At 33.2% G+C, this 21,013-nt stretch overlaps 1 protein-coding gene across 3 annotated transcripts; it reads right to left on the bottom strand.

Moving 5' to 3' along the window:
- Positions 1-7,762: 7,762 nt before the first annotated feature.
- Positions 7,763-12,303, bottom strand: LOC143574947 (zinc finger CCCH domain-containing protein 30-like). Of its 3 annotated transcripts, XR_013142682.1 has the most exons (3): positions 11,847-12,303; positions 8,118-10,254; positions 7,763-7,951 (listed from the first exon to the last, which is right to left on the bottom strand). XR_013142682.1 is itself a non-coding variant. In XM_077059438.1 (2 exons), the coding sequence occupies exon 2, from the start codon at positions 10,162-10,164 to the stop codon at positions 8,200-8,202; it is 1,965 nt and encodes a 654-aa protein (XP_076915553.1). In that variant the 5' UTR covers positions 10,165-10,254; positions 12,167-12,303; the 3' UTR covers positions 7,763-8,199. The 3 variants fall into 3 exon arrangements, 2 of the variants coding, with proteins under 2 accessions (XP_076915553.1, XP_076915552.1); XM_077059438.1 differs by having other exon boundaries at positions 7,763-10,254; positions 12,167-12,303; XM_077059437.1 differs by having other exon boundaries at positions 7,763-10,254.
- Between the last annotated feature and the right edge of the window lie 8,710 nt (positions 12,304-21,013).

A 21,013-nucleotide genomic window follows, 5' to 3' on the forward strand; every position in this document is an offset into this window, starting at 1 on the left:
GTAAACTGATGGCCCCAGACTATGTGGCGAATGTCGTGGAGTACATGCTCAAGCAAGTGAACCACCACCTATCACATTAAAGAGAAAACTACACATGGAAAAACGATTATGACCTAATGTGGGACCATCTCTATTTAATAATGACTTTTATAAACACCTAGTGTATATACTAGTGATATCATACAAATCATGTAATTCACCCTCTATATCTTTTCTTTTACATACTTATTTCCAGTTATCGTATTAATATTTATCCTCACGTCGGAGCATGATCACAAGAAAGTTCCCTCCACATGGTGAAGCACAACTCAAAGGGCTCTCCGTTAATAGTCGATATTAAATCAGTGCTTTTATAACTTTTACGACTTAATAAATAAAGAGAAATAATAAATGAAAAGGTGTTAAAAAATAATAAATGTAGTTAGGGCCCCATGATTTACGACTTGAAAAAGTCTAGGAGGTTCCAATACAATCAAATCAAGAATTTATTTGTTTCCCTTTTTAATAACTACATTGTCATCCAAACTCATCTACCTTATATTTAATTTCCAAATAAATGAATTCGTTACCTCACCGTCTAGCGGCCTAGGTACGTGCAAATAAAATAATTGAACCCATGACAATTTTCTATATTTTTGGTGATGTTAGTTATTATTATGTTTACCAACATTTTTTCTATGTTTTTTTATTTTAACTAAGCCAAACAATCATGATCCACTAGGATAATTTTTTATCTAATAATTTGTATTGGTTAAGATAGATCTGAAAATAAGTAAAGGAGTGGATCAGGATCTAAGACAAAAAGAAAGTTGTGATTTATTTGTTGGAATAATTTGGATCGGATCAATTGAAGAAATAACGGAAATCAATTCAACAAGATAAAGATGTGAATTTGATTAATTTGTTTTAACTCATATTTGAATCTGTTTAGGTTTATCGATTAGGATTAATGTTTTTTGTTTACTTAAGTGAATTTGAGATAAATTGTATATTGGTATAACTATATAGGTTTACTATTAATATATGGTTATGTAATTGCTTTATTTGTGTTAGTTTAATAGAAACGGGTTGAGACAAGTTTGTATCCCAAAATACCAGTGTTTGTATTCCTGATTTAATCGTATTTTGTTGCTTTTGTGCCTTTATTATTTTACGCCAAAGAAGGTTTCGACTAATGTTTGGTATCCACTTTAAAGAAGACTTCGACTTCTGTCCAACTTGATTCCATCCATCACCATATCATTCGATACCCTCCACCTTAAACTCTCTAATTAACCGTGTCTTCTTTGGTCGTTTTTAGATGGGTACCTTGCATGTTTTAGGGGTTTAGTCAGTTGCTCCAAATCATAATTAGATTTCTATGTATAACTTTGTGGATAGAAAGTTGTCCACTTACACCTAAACATTACTAGAAAAAAGGCATTCAATGACACGCATTGCATGTCATTAAAGGGCCCTTATGACCGTAGATGTTCTAATCTCCATTTCAAGCTATCTTGAGTTTGATTCATTCTCTTTCTGTATGTTCTATTGCTGAACAGTAGACGTTATGATTTATGTATATAACTTTTATGTGAATTGGCATCAATTTGGATTCTAGTTTTTGTCATTACTTAAATATATACTAGTGAAACATGTTTGGTTTATGTTGATGTTTGCATTATGATTCTTGGTTTACACATCAATAATGTGATGTAAATGCGCTCCAAGAGAGCGCTCCAAAAGATAGGGTATGTGGAGCCGAGAGGGGACAGGGGTGGAACTTGCGCATGGACATTTATGTGCAACTTATAGTACTATAAGTAGATTTTCAGACGCTAACCTCCATATATACATTGGTGATAAATGTAACACAAGTCATTCGATTGGATTGATGATTAATCATGTTGTTCCTTCATCAAAATGACTTAGAGTTTAATAAATTTATTCAATTAATTATATCTTTTATAACTGAACTTGTGAAGAAGAATAAATGGTTTTTTGTTAGAACAAAATCCGCACACTAGACTTGTGGTATAAAGGCATGAGATGCAATTGGCTAGGTTAATAACAAGTATCAAATAATTAGTTAAAAATGTATGGACAATACTATCTTTCAAAAAAAAGTTTTACAGTCGCTAGAGTAACCAAAAAGAAAAATCTGACGTTAAAATTAAATTAAAATCACCTTAAAAAAGACTTACAAACCAGATCAAATTATGATATCTTTTATTAATAAAATTCTACGGGCTTTGGCATAAACGAAATGGGCCAAAGAGCCCACCAAAATAAGATAATAACTTGTTTTAACTTAGTTTTAACTAGATATTGAAAAAATAACCAATGAGTTACCACTTACCAGTATGTTACGAAACCTTCTAACAAAATATAACACAATCAATATTGGACACATGAACCATTTTTATGTATAACCTACCCAGCCACATCGTCGCATTCACTGAACGTTAACATGGTCTTCTTGTGCTTCTTTTTTCTTGTTATTATTTTAGGAAAAGGTTAATGACTTTTGATATTTATTTGATGAAATGTTTAGTCACTTACATTTCCCGTAATCTTTAGGTTAGAATATTGGTAACAAAACTGCATTCTTGAAAGATAATCTCTGTTTAGGAGATTCTTGGTTAAGCTTGTCTTCAAAGAACTGTCTCATCGCGCAGATGGGTTCAAATCGAAAACGAGTTAGTCAACTATCTCTTTCAGCTTATTTGGAGGAACTAAGGAACTAACAACGCTGTCACAAGATGACAAAATGGACATTTCATCTCAAAAATTATATTAGAAAAGAGGACAGTAGATGGGTGTGGATGGGTTATGAATCAAGATTATTCACGGTTAAGTCACTAAGCTACTCAAAGATGGAATCAATATCTGAGGCCTGAAGGTTGAGTGTTTTGCCGGGAGGATGCTACAAAACAGGATTCCCAGGTAACTAATTTAAAAGCAACAAAATTGAGCATTCGTTTCACAGCATACAAAATTGGGTGTGTTGACATTGAGTCTTTGGACCATGTATTCATCATATTGAGTTCGTTCGTTAAGACCTGGTATAAAATATCATCCTGGAGCAAACAAGGCTTCTCGAAAGAACAATAGGTGAAGCAATTAGCAAGCAACATGATCTCAACAACAAAAAATAGGGGGAAAAAGTGTCACGCAATCATGCATTTTTCATTTTGGTTCATATGGAATCAAGAAATAGTTTAGTGTTTTAACTCCAAATGCTCTTCCTGGTGGCTGATTTCTGTAGAAAACTTCAACTGTTTGATTGGTTTAGTAATAGGCTGCTTATGTTTAAGAAGCTGATTCTCTGTCCTATGTTCATATACTTTGTATTTTCGCCAATTCCCCAGTAGTTTATGAATGAATATTGTATAAAAATAAAAAAAAACTATGCAGGCTAATAATAACTTTCTTCTAAACTGATTTAGGGGAGTAACTCAGCTAACTGTTAACCTATCATTTTGTGTTCATAGGATATTGATACAAAATTAACCCATCCAGAATGCACAGATCATTTCATCATGTTCATAGCGTCTTAATATCACGATTCTACATCACCGATTTGATTTTCAAGTTTACTGCATCTTCCTAACAATTTTTTTATTCATCGATGAATCATTTCAATCACTGATTGACAATTCAGTGCCATATTATCAGCCAAAATCAAACTATAAGCTATGACTCAATGGTGAATCACTCTTTCACTCTCATCTAAATTAAATAAAAAACCTAACAGTAATCCATAAACTCTTTTATGTAAATCTCATACACACTCAAATCATATTCGTACAGCGCTTATGCAGACGAAATCACACTAAATTAGCAAACCTAATCCGATCACTTATTCATCCTATCATTTACATAATCATACAAGCAATTCACAAAACGTTACAAACTTACAATGACAAAAATCATTTGTCTTGTTACCTGTTGCGAAAATCGAAATTGAAAAGTTATTATAAAACATATATTAAAAACCTTTAATGAACAAACATAAACAAACAAACGTTAAGGAACATAAACGGACGTAAACGAACACATTATCGAACACTCACAAACACAATTAAGCTAATTAAACGAAATTCCTTGTTCATGTTCGCTCATTTATTAAACGAACAAACATAAATGAACTTCCCGCCGAACAGTTTGATTTGTTTAGATACCTAATTTAAATCACTTGTTTTAGTTTACAGATGTTAATATGTTATATTGTTATTGTTCCAAAACTAGGTATTGATGTTATATGATTCACAGGTCAGTGCTATTTTATCATCTAAATCAAACCATAAGCTATATTCAATCAATAACCTAACAACAATCCATAAACTCTTTATATAAAATCACATATACACTCAAATCAAACTAAATTGGCAAAAAACCTAATCCAAAAATTTAGTCATTCTCATATATTATCATCAAAACTCAATCAATAAGTTAACAAATACAATATCGATCGTCAAAACCTAAAAATACTCCATAAACTCTTTATGTAATATCTCATACAAACTCAAATCACACTAAATTAGCAAAACCCAATCCGATCAATTATTCGTTCCATCATACATAATCACACAATCAATTCACGAAATGTCACAAAAATAAATATAATATCAAAAATCACTCTGAAGTGCATTATCGTTTTGATACAGAATCATGAAGCGTGTTATCATTTCGTTACCTGTAGCAAAATTGAAATAGAAGAATTAATGGATATAAATGGAGATAAACGAACATAAACGCACACAAACAAACACATTATTGAACGTTCACGAACAAAACTGAGCAAACATCACCTGTGTTTGTGTTTATTCATTTAGTTAATTGAACGAAATTCCTTGTTCATGTTCATTCATTTCTTAAACCAACGAACATAACATAAGTGAACTTCATGCTAACGCTCGGTTCGTTTACAGCCCTAATTTCAATCACTTGTTCAGTTTACGACATTATTGTTTCCAAATTAGGTATTATTGTGAAACGATTCACAAGTTCAGTGCTACATTATCATCATCTAAAATCAAACCTTAGCTAACATCTAAAATCTCATCCAAATTGAATCAATAACCTAACACTTAATAATCCATAAACTCTTTATGCTCATGCTCATACACACTCAAATCATATCCGTACAACACGAAACGTTACAAAATCAAAACTAATACATTATTATTCGATTCGTTTAGTTAATTAATTAAATTACCTATGGCGAAACTGCGAGCGTAGAATCGGCGTAACGATCCTTGAGAACGCGAGGCGTAAGCGAGGACAGATGTGGAGGAGATAGACGGTGATGTGACCGACGAGTTGCTGAAACGATCCGACGAAGAGGCTGAGGCTTCTCACCGGCGGAATGTAGAGCGTTAACGGCACCGCCGAGAAGGCCACGGTGAAGAATAATTGCAGCATTTAATAATAATAATAATAAGATTGACGGAGGAAATGAGAAGAGGTGGTTTTGATATTTTGGTGGTTGGGTAGGTGGTAGGTTTGTTATTTAGTTATTTGGATTATTGCCATGTGGATGGTTTGGATTGCTTATGTTAAATGATTGTTTGTGGTTTTGGAACACGGGTGGACGGTTTGTCGGTTCGGTTATTAGACGAAATGTTAATCGAAGTCGTTGGTTAATCTAGTTTGTTATTTGAGCTATAGTTTCAGAGATTTTGACGTGTCATGGTCAGAATGTAAATATGACTAAAGAAAGGAATGTTGGTACGAGTAGCTACGTAACAAGAGGTAATGGTATTACTTATTACGTTCCAAATCATAACTTGGGATGGTATTGTTAGTATTTTTGTCTCCATTTGTATGTGTTAAGAATTAGTTTTAATTACGGATTAAGGTGAAGGACAATTTGGTTGTCGTTGTGGTGCTCGTTAAAGGCCTTGTACTAAACCATTAGTGGCTAGAAGGAAGATTAATCTAAGTGAATCTGAACAAAAAAACTATCATAATGTGAAAACGAAACCAACTCTCGGCTCTCATATGAGATTGTTGTTTTGGAACCCATTGAGAGGCTACTGCTGATAAGGTATGTCAGGTGATTTGTGGTACCATGCTCGAGATTATGGTGAGGCTATTAAGACCATAACCAAGGAGAATTAGATTGGAAAGAAAAAGATAAGGAGAGTTTTGGTAAGAAAAGTGAGGGGAAAAAAGACCTCCCTAAAAAAGACTATTGTTAGCATGTCTTTTGAATTATTCAGCATGTCTTTAAAATTTAACTATTAAAATATGTAACCAAAAACACTCATAGTCCCTACTCTATCTTATTAAAAGCTATTGAATTTTTATATTGGAAGTAATTTTATTTATCGTGTAAAAAATGTTAGATTAGGGTAAATTTTGGGTTAAAAAAAGGCTCAGCTCAAAATCATTTATACCAATCTTTTCTTCAATACAACTCTTCTTTATATCTTTCAAATAATTAAACAAATTCAACATTTTTAAAACCAGTCTTATAAAAAAGTTCATACAAGCTTAAGTTATTCGTTGATTAATCTACTACTAAATGATCATATATTATTCATATTTGTAAACGAATATTAAACAGATAGATTCGAGCAAACAACACGAACACAATACAATCTTAAACCAGAATGATTTTTCATATCCTTTCTGGAATCTATTAACAAGAAACATATGTGAAAAGCATAAGTATCATTTTAAAGAATATAAATTGGGCATTTGCCCAAGGCCTCATCTAAATCTCATCTCTTGTAAAGTATCAAGATTCATTATTCCTAGACAATTAAAAAGGTTGTGCAATTGAGAATCTCATCCTCATCTCCACATATATTAAATGATTTATTAAAAAAGATATACTTAAAAATAAAAATAAAAATAAAAATAATATAAAGGAGAACACTTTGTGTTATAGAATAGAATCATAACAAATGGCAGGTTCCCCATCCACATAATCCCACAACTCACCATCCCAAATCTACCTTTAGAGATTTGGAAATCTCACATCACATATTATTATTTTTTGTCAATAATCCACTAATTTCACCATAATCCCATTCCCAACCTAAACAAATAAAACATAGTTATGGCCACAAGATATTAGTTATAGGGAAAAGTTGTCACTAAAATAAAATTGCAATCTTTAATTAAATCAAATCAAAATCTAAAAGCCTAACACCATAATCTTTCAACACTTTAGAACAAATGGTTATCATTATTTTGGTCCTAAATAATCATAATATCAAAACAAAAGATGGATGTTTGGAATTGCTTAATGAAAATATATATTTGACTATTATGTATTTGATAGTTTATTGCTATGAATAATTAGATGTGAATGATCATCTAAAAGTGAAATGGTTAAGATTATACGACTATTTGAGGTTCAAATGACGTTAAATTATCTACGTGCATATAAGTAATTTTTAAAAAATAATAACTTACAAAATTAAGATTAAACCTTATAAAACCGTAGTCTTTTGAGAAACCATAATAGGTCGTGTTTAGGACAAATTTTAATATTTCCAGTCTCATAGTTGATTCTAAGGCACAAAATCAAAACTCGCTTCATCACCATATACCAACTTGCTCGTTAATAATCAGGTTCACGGTCACTCCGTGAGGACCCAAAATTCCCATTTGGGATCTTGACGGTTTAACTGTCAAGATTTTCGCAACCTGATCCGAACCTTATCCTTGAACCAACTTGAAATATATAAAAACATACATGTATCATAAATGTTTGAAATCCCATAGAAAATGTAAATTGGATCCAAAATCTCATACCAAGAAAATAAAATCTTTAAAATGTGATTTATATAATAATAATTGAACAGAATTATATTAATCCAAATCATTGCTACATAAGTTATCATCATCATCATTACCATCCTTCACCAAAACACTACTGAGATCTGCACTAGACATGATTACATCAACCAACACCTTGCATCTCTCAAGAACAAGAAAAAAGGAGGCAAATTTACTGTCAATAATAAACATTAATAATAATTAATATTGGTAATTCTTTTTTAGAAAACTTCTAGTTTCAAGATCATCTTGTTCTTCTAATTTTTCTAACTTCTGCTTGTATCATAATAATAATAATAATAATTAAATTAAAAATAACTGGAGAGAATCTTGATTCTTACTCCTTTTTACTGCGAATTTTTCATCCCAAAAATCAAAACCGAATAAAAATCGGATCTTTGTTATTTACCCCCTTCCAAGATTTCAATTTTGCTGAGCAACAAGTTGGTCAAGCTGCATTTGCTCAATCCACGCGCTCAATGCCGATTGATCGATTTGGTCAACCTGCATGTTTGACTTCTCACCGCCACCGTTACCACCTTCACCAAACGACCCGTCACCACCCGACATCCTTTCCAGAGGTGTTTCTTTAACCAAAGATTGAACCCATGACAGATCAGGTTCCTCCACATTATTATTATTATTGTTCCCGCCATTTTCAAAAGACGAAGATCTTCGAAGCCTACCGAACTCATCCGAACTAACATTAACCCCCCAATCAGCTTTCTCGTTACCCGAACCCCATTTTGACCATGGGTCAACACCCGAGCCCGTGACATTAGACGATCTCGACCCGAGTTCCCGTGAACTTAAGCTCCTAAACTGGTGTTGATTCTCACGTGCCAACATCGAAACCCGAGAACTCATAGGTGAAATCGGGTCAACGCTTCTCGGGGACATTCTCCCAGGAGACTGAACCGAAAAGGCAGGATTTTTTGTTGAGAAATTTGTGTTGATTGGTGACAACATACTTTGTTGTTGCTGAAACTGATTAAAAACCGATGAATTGTGTCTCGGTGAAAAAACCGACTGATCGGAAAATCTTGGAGATGAGCTCTCGGCTGCGAAGATATCATCGAGTTTTGTTGGGGTTAAAATGGTCCTTTGTTGTCGGTTCAATTCATTGAAAAGCTGCATGTTAAGTTCTTGATCGATATCTCGAGCGTTTAGAGATGATCTTAAACGACTAGACTGAAGGTTACTTCCCGGTAAATGCAAAGACGGGACATTCGGTTGGGCCCAGTTGCCATTAGCATTTGGAGACATAGGTGGTGTGAAAGACGGGCTAAGGCTTGGACCTGGGCCCGCCCCCTGGCCCGACATCAAGCTCATGGCTGCAGCAAAATCCAATGCACTTGAGCCTGGGCCCGAACCGGACCGAGGTGACGGGACTGCCGAGCCCGTTGACACAAACAGCGGGCGAAGCTCTTCTTGTGCATGTGCAAAGAAACAGACGCGTCGGTTACACCCGGACCCATCTTTACAAAGACGGGTCCGGTATTGGGCCGGATGTAACCAACACTCGAAAACCCCGTGCGCGTATTCGCACATATCGCCTCTTCGACAAGTGCCTTTGCGGAAATCGGGACACGGGACACAGCTATAATGGTATTTCCGTGGATCCCGCCGACGGGCATTTTCGCCCGGGTGAACAAACGGGCATTCAGTCCAGTCATGAGAGTAGGCCCGTGAACATGGTCGGACCTTAAACGAGTACATCCGAAACTCATCAGTTGAGTAAATACTATTCTTGATATCTGGTAATGAAGGGTCAACTGGGTACTCCCTTTTCGGATCACTAAAAGCCAACGCCTTTAAAGATCTTTCCAAATCTAATTCCGGGTCTTGTTCTGTATCGTTTCCCGTTTCTGGCTCCGGTTCTGGTTCCGGCTCGGGCAAGGGCAAAACGCTAGTTTCCCCATCGACGCAAAGAACCTCTTCGAGTATCTTTTTCATATCGGGAAACTTCGGAAAAACGACTATCACATCCACGGGTCGAAGCCCGTTAACATCTATCAAATTCCGGTCAGCACCAGCAAGTAACAACAATTTAACGATTTCGATCGCGTTTAAAGACCCGCCAGAAGCAGCACAATGAAGTGCAGTCGTTTTATCAACACCACATAACTGATTCACATCGGCTTTTGACCGATCAAGAATATACTTCAAAACATCAATGCTTCCGTACATTGCAGCCACCATTAATGGGGTTCGGTGTTCAAGAACCATTTGTTTTGACCCCTTTTGGCGACCGTACCACAGTCCAACTTCATCAATACCAGTCGGGTCAGATTCGGTTGACGTTTTGAACCCTTCAATGTCATTATTTGCTGCCAGTTCCAGTAAAGTAGCAAAAGCATCTTCAGTTTCAACGCTCAGGTGGCTCATGTTGGCGAAATTGTCGAGAAAGAACGTTACGATCAATGGTCAACGGTCAACAGTCAAACTGTGTAAAATTACCTATCCCATGACTTTGATCTGCAAAAGAACAATAAAACAAAAACAAGATTAAAGATTAAAACTTTATCAGAAACCAACACAGAAATAGTACTTTAGGGGTGTTTGGGAATATGGATTTCTTAATAAATCAGATATAATCATCTTATTGAAAATAGAGCTCATGTAATAATATCATAAACTTGTAATCTTGATTCTTGATTCAACCAAAAATCCCTAATTTAAAACTTTAAGTTGACATATAAGTATAAATCAAACTTTATGAGAAAGCCACAAAAATATATGTCACTTTAGGGGTGTTTGGGACTTTGGGTGTGACTTAAAACTTATTATTGTGAATAGAAGTTAAAGGTTATCCCACAAGAATATCCAATCTTATGATTAGGGGTGTTTGGGAATTGGGATAGATTGATAAAACCATAGATAATCAATCATCTTATTGAGTCTTGGATCCATCAAAAACCACTTATTTTTAAAACTTTAAGTTGCACAAAAACGGTTAAAACGCACATCCAAACGCCCCTCTTCCATAATCAAATCAATCAAGATGAGTAACCAAGATTATTAATTTCAATGGTACAACTAGTCAACTACACAATAAACACACACACACACACACACACAAACAGTTCTTGATGTATCTATACACATTAAAGATCTCAAGTAAATAACTTGGGGAAAAGGTCAAATAAAAAAGGTGATGTTGCAAAGTGATAACTAATATATTATATAAAATTGGAGATGTAGACAAGATGAAAGACTAAACTCTTGTACAAAAATAGATAAAATAAGTTGGAGTCATGGGTAGATGATAATATACTCTTGATATAGAATGAAGACAAATTTATTGGTATTTAGAATACTGTGATTGATCACCAAACCAACCATCAATTTTTTCCATAAAAACAAAATTATCATGTAGAAAATCCACACTGATGCATCTTATTTTCTTCACTTTGAAAAAAATAAAAGTTTATTTGTTTTTATTTTTACTTATTTTGTAGTTTTGAATGATTGAGTCCCTGATTTTTGGTTGTTTATAATCAAGATTGCATGAGAACAGTAAAGGGTGATCAAAAAAGTTGGCAAAAAAGTCAAAAACTGAAATGAAAAACCAAAATTTTATTCAGAAATTGAGACAAATTTGTTCTTTCAAAGAACAAGAAACCCATGAAAAATACAATCTTTTGAATCCATATTTTATGGTTATTTATCATCAAGATTGCATGAAAACAGATATGTGTATTCAAGAAAGTTGACAAAAAAAAGTCAAAACTGAAATGAAAAGCTAAATCTTCATTCAGAAACTAAGAACAATCAGTTCTTTAAAAGAAACCCAAAAACCCAATAAAAACTGTTTTTCAAATCCGTTGTTTTTAGTTGATTATCATCAAAATTGCATGAAAACAAAATGGATAGTCAAGAAAGTTGACCAAAAGTCAAAATTGATACAACAAAAAAGCTAAACCTTTATTCAGAAATCAACAACAATCAGTTGTTTAAACTTTAAACCAAACCCAAAAACCCCATAAAAATATAGACATAAAAATCTCAACTTGATTAACAATTAAACATAACCCCCAGAAAAATCAATCATCAAAAGGAAGTTGTACCACACGCCTAACAACTTGTACTTTATTTCCCTGCGCTGAAAACAACAAACATGCTTCAATGCCGTTTCTTGTCAATCAACCCACAAAAATCACATTCCTCAACCGATCAAAAAGCAGTAATTTTTACCCAAAAAGTGTTTCAAGAAACTGATAACCGGTCGGGTAAAACCCACCAAAACACACACATAAGTGTGTGTACGGACACACACTGTCGGATTCAGATTCCAAAAGGGTGTCCGAAAATATGAAGATCGGTGAGTTTAACTTAAAATCAGTAAACACACATAATCAGTTCGCCGGAAAAGTAACCGGAGACTTACCGGAGTTGTTGCTGTTCTTGTTGTTGTAATAATAATAATAATAATAATAATAATCTGATGGGTTTTCAGATCTAAGACTCAAAAAGTTGGATTTGTGAAGGGTAATAATAATCAGAAGAGAAGAGCTTATTATTATTATTATTATTATTATTATTATTATTATTATTGTTCTTGCATCTTCTCCATTTCCTATGCCGCCTCTACTTCAACTGATATAAATTATTATTGTTTATTATTATTATTATTATTACAATGGAAGCTAAAGTTTTATAAAAGGTTTACAATTTTGGTTAAGTGAACACTTTTGGGCACTTTAGTTGAAAGTGTTACATTGGAGTCCCTCTTTTGGTACTTGGAGTTGTGTTTCGTTTTGTTTCGTTTACAGAAATTTCTGGAACTGGAATGTTAACTTTTTATCTGTTCCTGACGAGAAAAGTTTGTGGGGTGATTGTGTGTCTTACTAGCACAATCCTTTCTTGTTTGTAAAGAAAGGTTATCTTCGTGAATTTTTTAGAATTAGGTCTTTTTTTTGTTATGCATGTTGAAATTAACAGGAGAATTCTGAAAAGCTTGTTTGAAAATAGTCTTATATGTAGGCATGTAGTGGTTAGGTTTAGGACAGCTTTTTCGTATTTCCAATCTAATACTTTATTTTAAAGTAGGTTTACAATTTTTAAATAAGCACGTGATAAAAGTCTATGAGAAAATTATATGTCTTATAAGCACAATCCTTTATTAGTTGCAAAGAAAGTTTAGCTTCATGATTTTTAATATAAGGTTAGTTAGAATACATAGACACGAAAATAAATGTAATTTGGTTTATTGAGTGTAAGCCTGTTTGGAACGAGTCTCATTGGTGTTTATGTCGTGGTCAAGTTTACGACTGCCTTTTTTTATTTCAAATCTCATACTTTATATTAAGATGTTTCTTATACTAATTATCATTCTTACATGACACTTAAATCTTAAAATGTTTAATTGTGATCCTTGTGTATCAAGATTTTAATAACTTGCAAGTATTTACAAACTCAATTCTCTAGGTATTATCTGTTAGTTCCCACTGTAACACGATACCGGCCGAACCATTATTCATATCCATTCCCCTATTTGTAATGACATTGATTTGAGTCATTTGGTAAAGGAGGGTCATTTGGTTTACTTCTAAAAGTATAGGGATCGTTACGTTATGTTTTCATATAATGCCCTCCTTTTATGTTGTTGAAAGAAACGTCTACCCAATAAAAGCGGGATTATGTATTTCTTTGTCTTTTTCTTTATTTATTTTTTTTTTATTAATTTCGGGATTATTCGTGTACCTAATTAAATTTTCGAATAAACAAAATATATAATTGAACTTTAAGATATAGTATTATGTGAATATTATTTAAAATAATATTGTTATTGTAATTTTTAACTTGTTTTACATTAATTGAACACCTATCAAGCTAATACTTTTTTAAGAATAATTAATAAGATTATTTTGATATTAAATCATTTATTGATTTTGTTACATTATAATAAAATATAACTGTTTAGCATTAATTGAAGCCTATCAAAGCTAATATTGTTATATTAGAAAAGAAAAGGTTATTTAACTTTTCAGCTGGTCAAGAATTTATTAAGTGATAATCAACATTTTCACACACACAAAAATTATAACTATTTATTGTTTTTGTTATATTATAATAAAATATGACTATTTAGCATTAATTGAAGCCTATCAAAGCTACTATTGTTATATTAAAATTAAAAAAAAAAGGTTATTTAACTTTTCAGCTGGTCAAGAATTAATTAAGTGATAATCGACATTTTCACACACAAAAAAAATATATAACTATTTATTGATTTTGTTATATTATAATAAAATATGACTATTTAGCATTAATTGAAGCCTATCAAAGCTAATATTGCTATATTAAAATTAATAAAAGAAAGTTATTTAACTTTTAAGCTGGTCAAGAATTTATTAAGTGATAATCAACATTTTCACACACAAAAAATTATAACCTTTTGTTTTGAACAATACAAAAAGTAGTGTATTTTAAATAGACCAATAGGCTTTAATATAGCAACATAGTTTGACGGTTGTTTCATTTAGTTTTAACATGTTTGGTGATTTTTTTAAATCAACTTAATTTCATTATTAAGATGCTTTGGTTATAATAAACTATCTTATAAATCTTAATTTCATTATTAAGCTCAAATGGTTATAATAAACTATCTTATAAATTATTGATACGATTCTTTAGCAATTAAACTAGATTTCAAAATGTTAATTTTTTTACTTGCATGTTATGTAAATAAAAAATTTAAGGTTGAACGATACAGGCCAATTAGTAATTTGATAATTACATTAGTGTTTTATTTATTTATTCGGAAGATAATAAAACCCCGCTAATTACATTCGTGAATTTATGCAACACAATTCAATAGTGTGGAACTCTAGATTGTGAATAGTGTTTTGTTATTTTTTATTTGAGCTTATATTTTTACCCTTAGGCTTTTGCGTTTTTAACTCATCTATTCATTAATTAATTTGATATATCTTTAATAACTTGCATTTGTTAATTTATTATGAAATGTTGTATAACTAGTGTTATTTAACTATTTTTTCTAAATATTTTGGCATAAATTTCGTTGAAAACTATGTTATTTTAAAATAAAGTACTTTGTGACTCGTAAGCTATAATGTTGATACCGTACTAGAATCATCTCGAACTGAATCGAATCTGATCGGTATTATTAGGTTTGGTACTAGTATTTGTTCTTATGATTTCAAATCCGTGTATAACTTTTTCTTTATATTTTGGTATAGATTTTGTTGAACATGAAGTTGTATTCAAAATAACGTATATTTATAACGTAGGCTATACAAATATCAATATCGTATTAGCATAGTGACGAACCATAACAAACTAAATCGATATCAGTCAAAATCTCACTACATCTTGCGGGCTATATTTTGCTACAACGTATCATATATTATGATTTTTATTACAAGTTGTTTGATTGTTATAAGATTATAATATCATGTTCTTTTAAGAATAAAACTGAAGTTTAGCGCTAGCTCTTTGTTTTTTCTTTTTTAATTAGTTCATTATATATAATTTATGATCTTGAAGACCCTTTTTTCATATAAATTTTATACTCATGATCCCATATATAAGCATTATATAATCTATAAGAAGATTATCAAATTATCTTGATTTCCAATCACTTGTGTAGACGGTACTTTTATATATTCTTTGTGGTTTGACACGCTCCGCCACATCTTATTATACAACCGAATGTAACATCTTATTTTCATGGATTCCTTATTCCTCTCCCACACATATGTCGGTTTATCGCTCCTATTAAATTCTATTCTGTTAACTATATGACACATCTATCTATCATAATAAAAGCCTACCAATTTTGCCACTTGTTAACATCATAGCCCTCATCACCTTTTTTTCAATCAATTTTCATATATGGTCCTTATCTTTTAAGTCATTTCATTATATGACATTAAAACTATAGGTTTATTCCAACTAAATCCATTACTACATATAATAAGTGGTCTTCGTATGAATTGACAAGAGACGATTAGTGAATTTTAAAGTGTTAACTAAATTGTTTATTATGGTTTATATTCAAAATAATAAACATTCGATTCATAATACGTGGAATGAGAATAATCGACTTAGACTAAATTCTGATAACGTCAGCGGCTAAGGCTTAGCCTTTAATACCTAAAAATACATATGATTTTATTATTAAAAATTTTCGGGTTGACCCAAAACCTAGAATTCGGACCCAAGAACCAACTCGAATTACTTCGGTTCAGGTTCGGGTTACTACTTTCTTGGGTTCGAGATTCTCGGGTCAGGTTAGTTTGGGTTCAGATACGGGTTTTCTTGGGTTGGGTTTCATGTTACGGGTAACAGTGGCAACCCTACTTTCAAATATTATAAATAAGAATCACTACATTCATTTTATGCAACTTTAAATCTTCTAATATTCTTTAATTCATAATAATCACTATTATTTAAATATGGTTTTAGGGTTATTATGTATTTTTCATTTTCCTGGCAATTTCATTCATATGAAATAAATAAATCATTTTGTTATATTTGAATTTTCGGTTTTTATTTTGCTTGATTATACAATTTTTATTGTAAAATATAAAGTCAATTAAAAATTTGTAAAGATTCTAAGAATAATTATATCATCAAAGTTTAGGTATATGGTTTTTGGGATAATCATGTTTTTTTTGGCTAAACTGAGGAAATGTTCTCAAATGACATCATATTAATTGATTAAAAGCTATGACATTTTATTTGTATGAATTTTTCTTTTATTAGTATCATGGATATATATTATCATTTATCTAAAGTTTGTATGTACTTGGATAACCATTTTTGTCACACGCACAACTATATATAGCTATATCAAGAGTTATAAGCATGTCTATATGTTACTTTATCAAGAGTTACAGGCAGACATGGACTAAAAATTTGGTTTTTTATAAACAATGTATACATGCTATTACAATAACAAATGTAGTGTAAAAGGAAGTTTTTACCTATTTGTAACATATTTGTGCAATCTTACTTATGTAATTTTAGTTTAATTTTAATTGTATTAACAATATATGATCAATTTGTTGATTGTATTTCACTTAATAATAAAAGTTTAAAATTTTCAACAATTACCTATGTAATACACGGGCCTCAAACTAATATATACATATATAATATATTAGCTTTGATACCTTATATTGATTTAACTATCAAAAGTGGTACTTGAACTCATGGTATCTCTAACAAATTTATGTATCTCAATCTTTATAACTGAACTAAAAGTTGTCATTTTTTAATTTCTACTACTTTTAAACAAATAACATATTATGTCATTTATGTTTTGGGTCACTTGCACACGCGCTAAGCCGATAGTGCTTTAAATGGAGACGTAACATAAAAGAGTTATTTAATCTATAATAAGACTTGAGCCCTCAACTAATTAAAGAAAAATATTTTTATATAAATGTTTTAATACTACCAAACCAGTACATGTATTTGGATTATTATATGTTGTTATTTATTTTAATCAAATCAATCAATCAATCAATCAATCATACCCAGTAAAATTCCACCGACAGCAGAGCTATATGTAGGGTCTGGGGAGGGTGGGATGTAGGCACACCGTACCTCTATCCAAAGGAATAAAGAGGTGGCTTCCAGAGAGACCATCGGCTCTAAGAACATGTGTATGAAGCAAAAAAAAGGAAATCAAAGTTTAACAGTTATATAAAAAACTACTACTAATTATAATAATATTAATAATAAGGTCACAGTTTAACCGCAATATAAAAGCTAATAATAATAATAATAATAAAATATGTAAGGGAAATACCATTATGGTATGTGACATAAATAAGTTAAGTCTAAGCCCTAAGGTATTCAATTCTCTCTAAAAATCCTTAACTTTAATTCTACTTCTCCACGAATTCCTATCCTCAACCATGTCCTCGGAGAGGTTTAGGTCTATCAAATCATGCCTAATCCTCTCATCCCAAGTCAATTTCGGTCGTCCTCTACCCCTCCTCCCCTCTATAGTAATGTTTTCTACGGATCTAACAGGATTCGTCGTCTGTCTTCTCTTTACATGTCCAAACCATCTCAATCTCCACTCTCTTATCTTGTCTGCTATGTTCGCCACCCCTAATCTCTCGCGAAGCACAACGTTTCTTATTCTGTCTAGCCTTGTGTGCCCACACATCCAACGTAGCATTCTCATTTCTGCTACCTCCATCTTCCGCACTTGTGCCTTCTTGATGGCCCAACAATCTGTTCCATATAGCATTGCAGGTCTAACTGCCACCCTATAGAATTTTCCCTTCAGATTAGTCGGGAAACTCTTGTCGCACAATATACCTGTGGCTGCTTTCCATCTACACCATCCTACCTGAACTCGGTGGGTCACATCACTGTCTAATTCCCCATCGCTCTGTACAAATGATCCTAAATACTTGAACTTCGTTACCTGCGGGACCACCTGCCCTTCAATTGTGATGTGTGCGTCTTCACTGTCGTTTATCTCACCAAAATCACAGTGTAGGTACTCCGTCTTAGATCGGCTAATCTTTAAACCTTTTGTCTCTAAGGTTGTTCGCCACTCCTCAAGCCTCATGTTTAGATCTTGTTTTTTCTCAGCAAGTAACACAATATCGTCTGCGAACATCATGCACCACGGGAGAGTCTCCTGAATCGACTTTGACAACTCATCCAAGACTACTGCAAAAAGAAACGGGGTCAACGCTGACCCCTGGTGAAGACCTACCTCTACAGGAAAGAAATCAGTATCCCCCACTGGCGCACGGACACTTGTTTCACTCATGGTATACATATCCATAATTATCTCTATGTATTTCCTGGGCACTCTTCTACCCTCAAAGCACTCCCAGAGCACCTGTCGTGGCACACTGTCGTAGGCCTTTTCTAGGTCAATAAACACCATATGTAGATCACGCTTCTTCTCCCTATACTTTTCCATTAATCTTTTTATAAGGTGTATTGCCTCTGTGGTGGAACGCCCCGGCATGAAGCCAAATTGGTTGACCGTAACCTGAGTTTCTCGTCTAAGTCTAACCTCAATCACTCTTTCCCATAGCTTCATAGTATGACTTAGTAGTTTGATTCCTCGGTAGTTACCACAACATTGGGCGTCTCCTTTGTTCTTATAGATAGGAACTACAACGCTGCTCCTCCACTGGTCTGGCATCTTACCTGATTTGAGAATACTATTGAACAGAGTAGTTAACCACATGACTCCTTCCTCCCCCAGACACTTCCACACCTCGATGGGTATGTTGTCTGGGCCAACCGCCTTAGACCTTCCCATCCTCCTAAGTGCGTCCTTCACCTCTTCTCGTGTGATCCGTCGGCAGTAGCAGTTATTCGATTGTTGTCGTTGAAAGTTTGTGTTGTCATGTTCTTCTTGGTAAGCTCTCCCATTGTTAAAAAGATTGTGGAAGTAGGTTTGCCATCTTAGCTTGATGTCCTGCTCCTTGACCAGTACATGCCCATCTGTATCCTTTATGAACTTCACCGGTCCTAGATCTTGCCTTCTACGCTCCCTGGCTTTGGCAATCTTAAACATAGCATGTTCCCCCTCTTTTGTTTCTAGACTTTCATACATCCGTTTAAAGGCCGCCTTCTTTGCTTCCGCCACTGCCTTCTTTGCCTCTATCTTGGCCGTTTTGTAGTTGTCCCTCAATTCCACTCGCTCCTCCTCATTCGTGCACCTCATTAGCTCCCTAAAACATCCTTGTTTGTCCCTTATCTTGTCTTGCACTGCGTCATTCCACCACCAAGACTCCTTATGCCCACTTGACTTTCCTGTTGTGACCCCGAGAGTCTCCTTTGCTACTTGGATGATCTTTGTCTCCATAGCTTCCCATATATGAGTTGAGTCCCCATTTAGTCGAGCCCGCGTATGCAGTATGAGTTTATCCTTAAACAGTAGGAGATTTTCGTCCTTCAAATTTCCCCATCGAATTCTCGGTGTACCTTTCTTCTCTCGAACAGTCAGCTTATTTCTGAAGGCTATATCAGTCACTAGTAGTCGATGTTGAGTCACAACTGCCTCCCCAGGTATGACTTTGCAGTCCTTCCACCTACGTCGGTCTCCTCGCCTCATCAAAAGGTAGTCAATTTGCGTGTCGCGTCCGCCACTGCTAAAAGTGATTAAATGAGAATCTCGTTTCCTAAAAAAAGAATTTATAATACCTAGGTCATGTGTCACCGCAAACTCTAGAAGATTTGTTCCGGTCTCATTCCTATCACCAAAACCGAAACCCCCATCATCAAAAGGTAGTCAATTGTTATTTATTTTAAATGGTATGCTTTTCAAAAGTAGAAGACAAATGAATATAAACTTCCTTTATGCCAATCGTTTCAACTTTGTGACAGTCATTCTTTCAACGTATTAACAGTACGGAAAATAACTTTCGTATTTTTTTTACTTTACAAATTATTGATATTAATTTAACTTTTTATAAAAAAAAATGTTAATATATGCTTTAATCTCTAGTTAGTATGTTGTCTTTATTAACTTAATAGAGATGCATTAAATAAAAAATTGACTTTAGATTAAAAAAAATAATAAACAAAAATTGTATGCTTGCGTAACCAGTTGCAACTATTGTTTTAACCAATGCTTTTAATGAGCGAGCTAAACCAAAGCAAGCTCGGAATTGGCTCAAATTCTAAACCAAACTGAAATTTTGAGTTTGATCTTGGTTTGAATTGGTTGGTTTGGCTCATATAAAAAGGTTGGCTTATGATTGTTTGAACTTTAAAAAAGAAAATGAATTGAAGTGAAACGAAGTGAATAATAATAGAAAGTATAGCTAGGCTTTAAAAGATTAAAAGTATCTTACTTAGCTTGTAAACTATTAAAACTTGGTGTTAATTTAAACAAGACAAACGAGTGAGCTAGTGAGCGAGCCAAACTTGGCTTGAGTTGTACTCCTTTACAAATTGAAGTAGTTTGGAGCGAGATTTTTTGCTCGTTACCCAGGCTAGCTTCATGTCACGAGCTAACTGAACAATCGTTGTTTTAATCAAGATGGATAAGGTAGTTGCATGCATGGGTGAGCAATAATCGAAATCAAACAAAAAATTGACGAGACTGAACAGTAATAACCAAAAATCGTTAATGGTCTTCTTTGTACCTTTGGTTAATCGAAATTAACCAAAGAAACCATTCATATTTTCATATATTTATAGCTTTTATACATTGTATTTCATGTATTTACTTTCGTTTCATGTATTTTTAAGCAAAAAAAAAAAATAGACTAAGTTT

This window comes from Bidens hawaiensis, unplaced genomic scaffold (assembly GCF_021521415.1).
Source record: "Bidens hawaiensis isolate Kalapana, Puna unplaced genomic scaffold, B.hawaiensis_p1.1 tig00027194_1, whole genome shotgun sequence".
Taxonomy (NCBI): domain Eukaryota; kingdom Viridiplantae; phylum Streptophyta; class Magnoliopsida; order Asterales; family Asteraceae; genus Bidens; species Bidens hawaiensis.

Excerpts from the sequence above, each read along its gene's own strand:
- LOC143574947 (XM_077059438.1), bottom strand. The coding sequence starts at position 10,164 with ATGAGCCACCTGAGCGTTGAAACTGAAGATGCTTTTGCTACTTTACTG.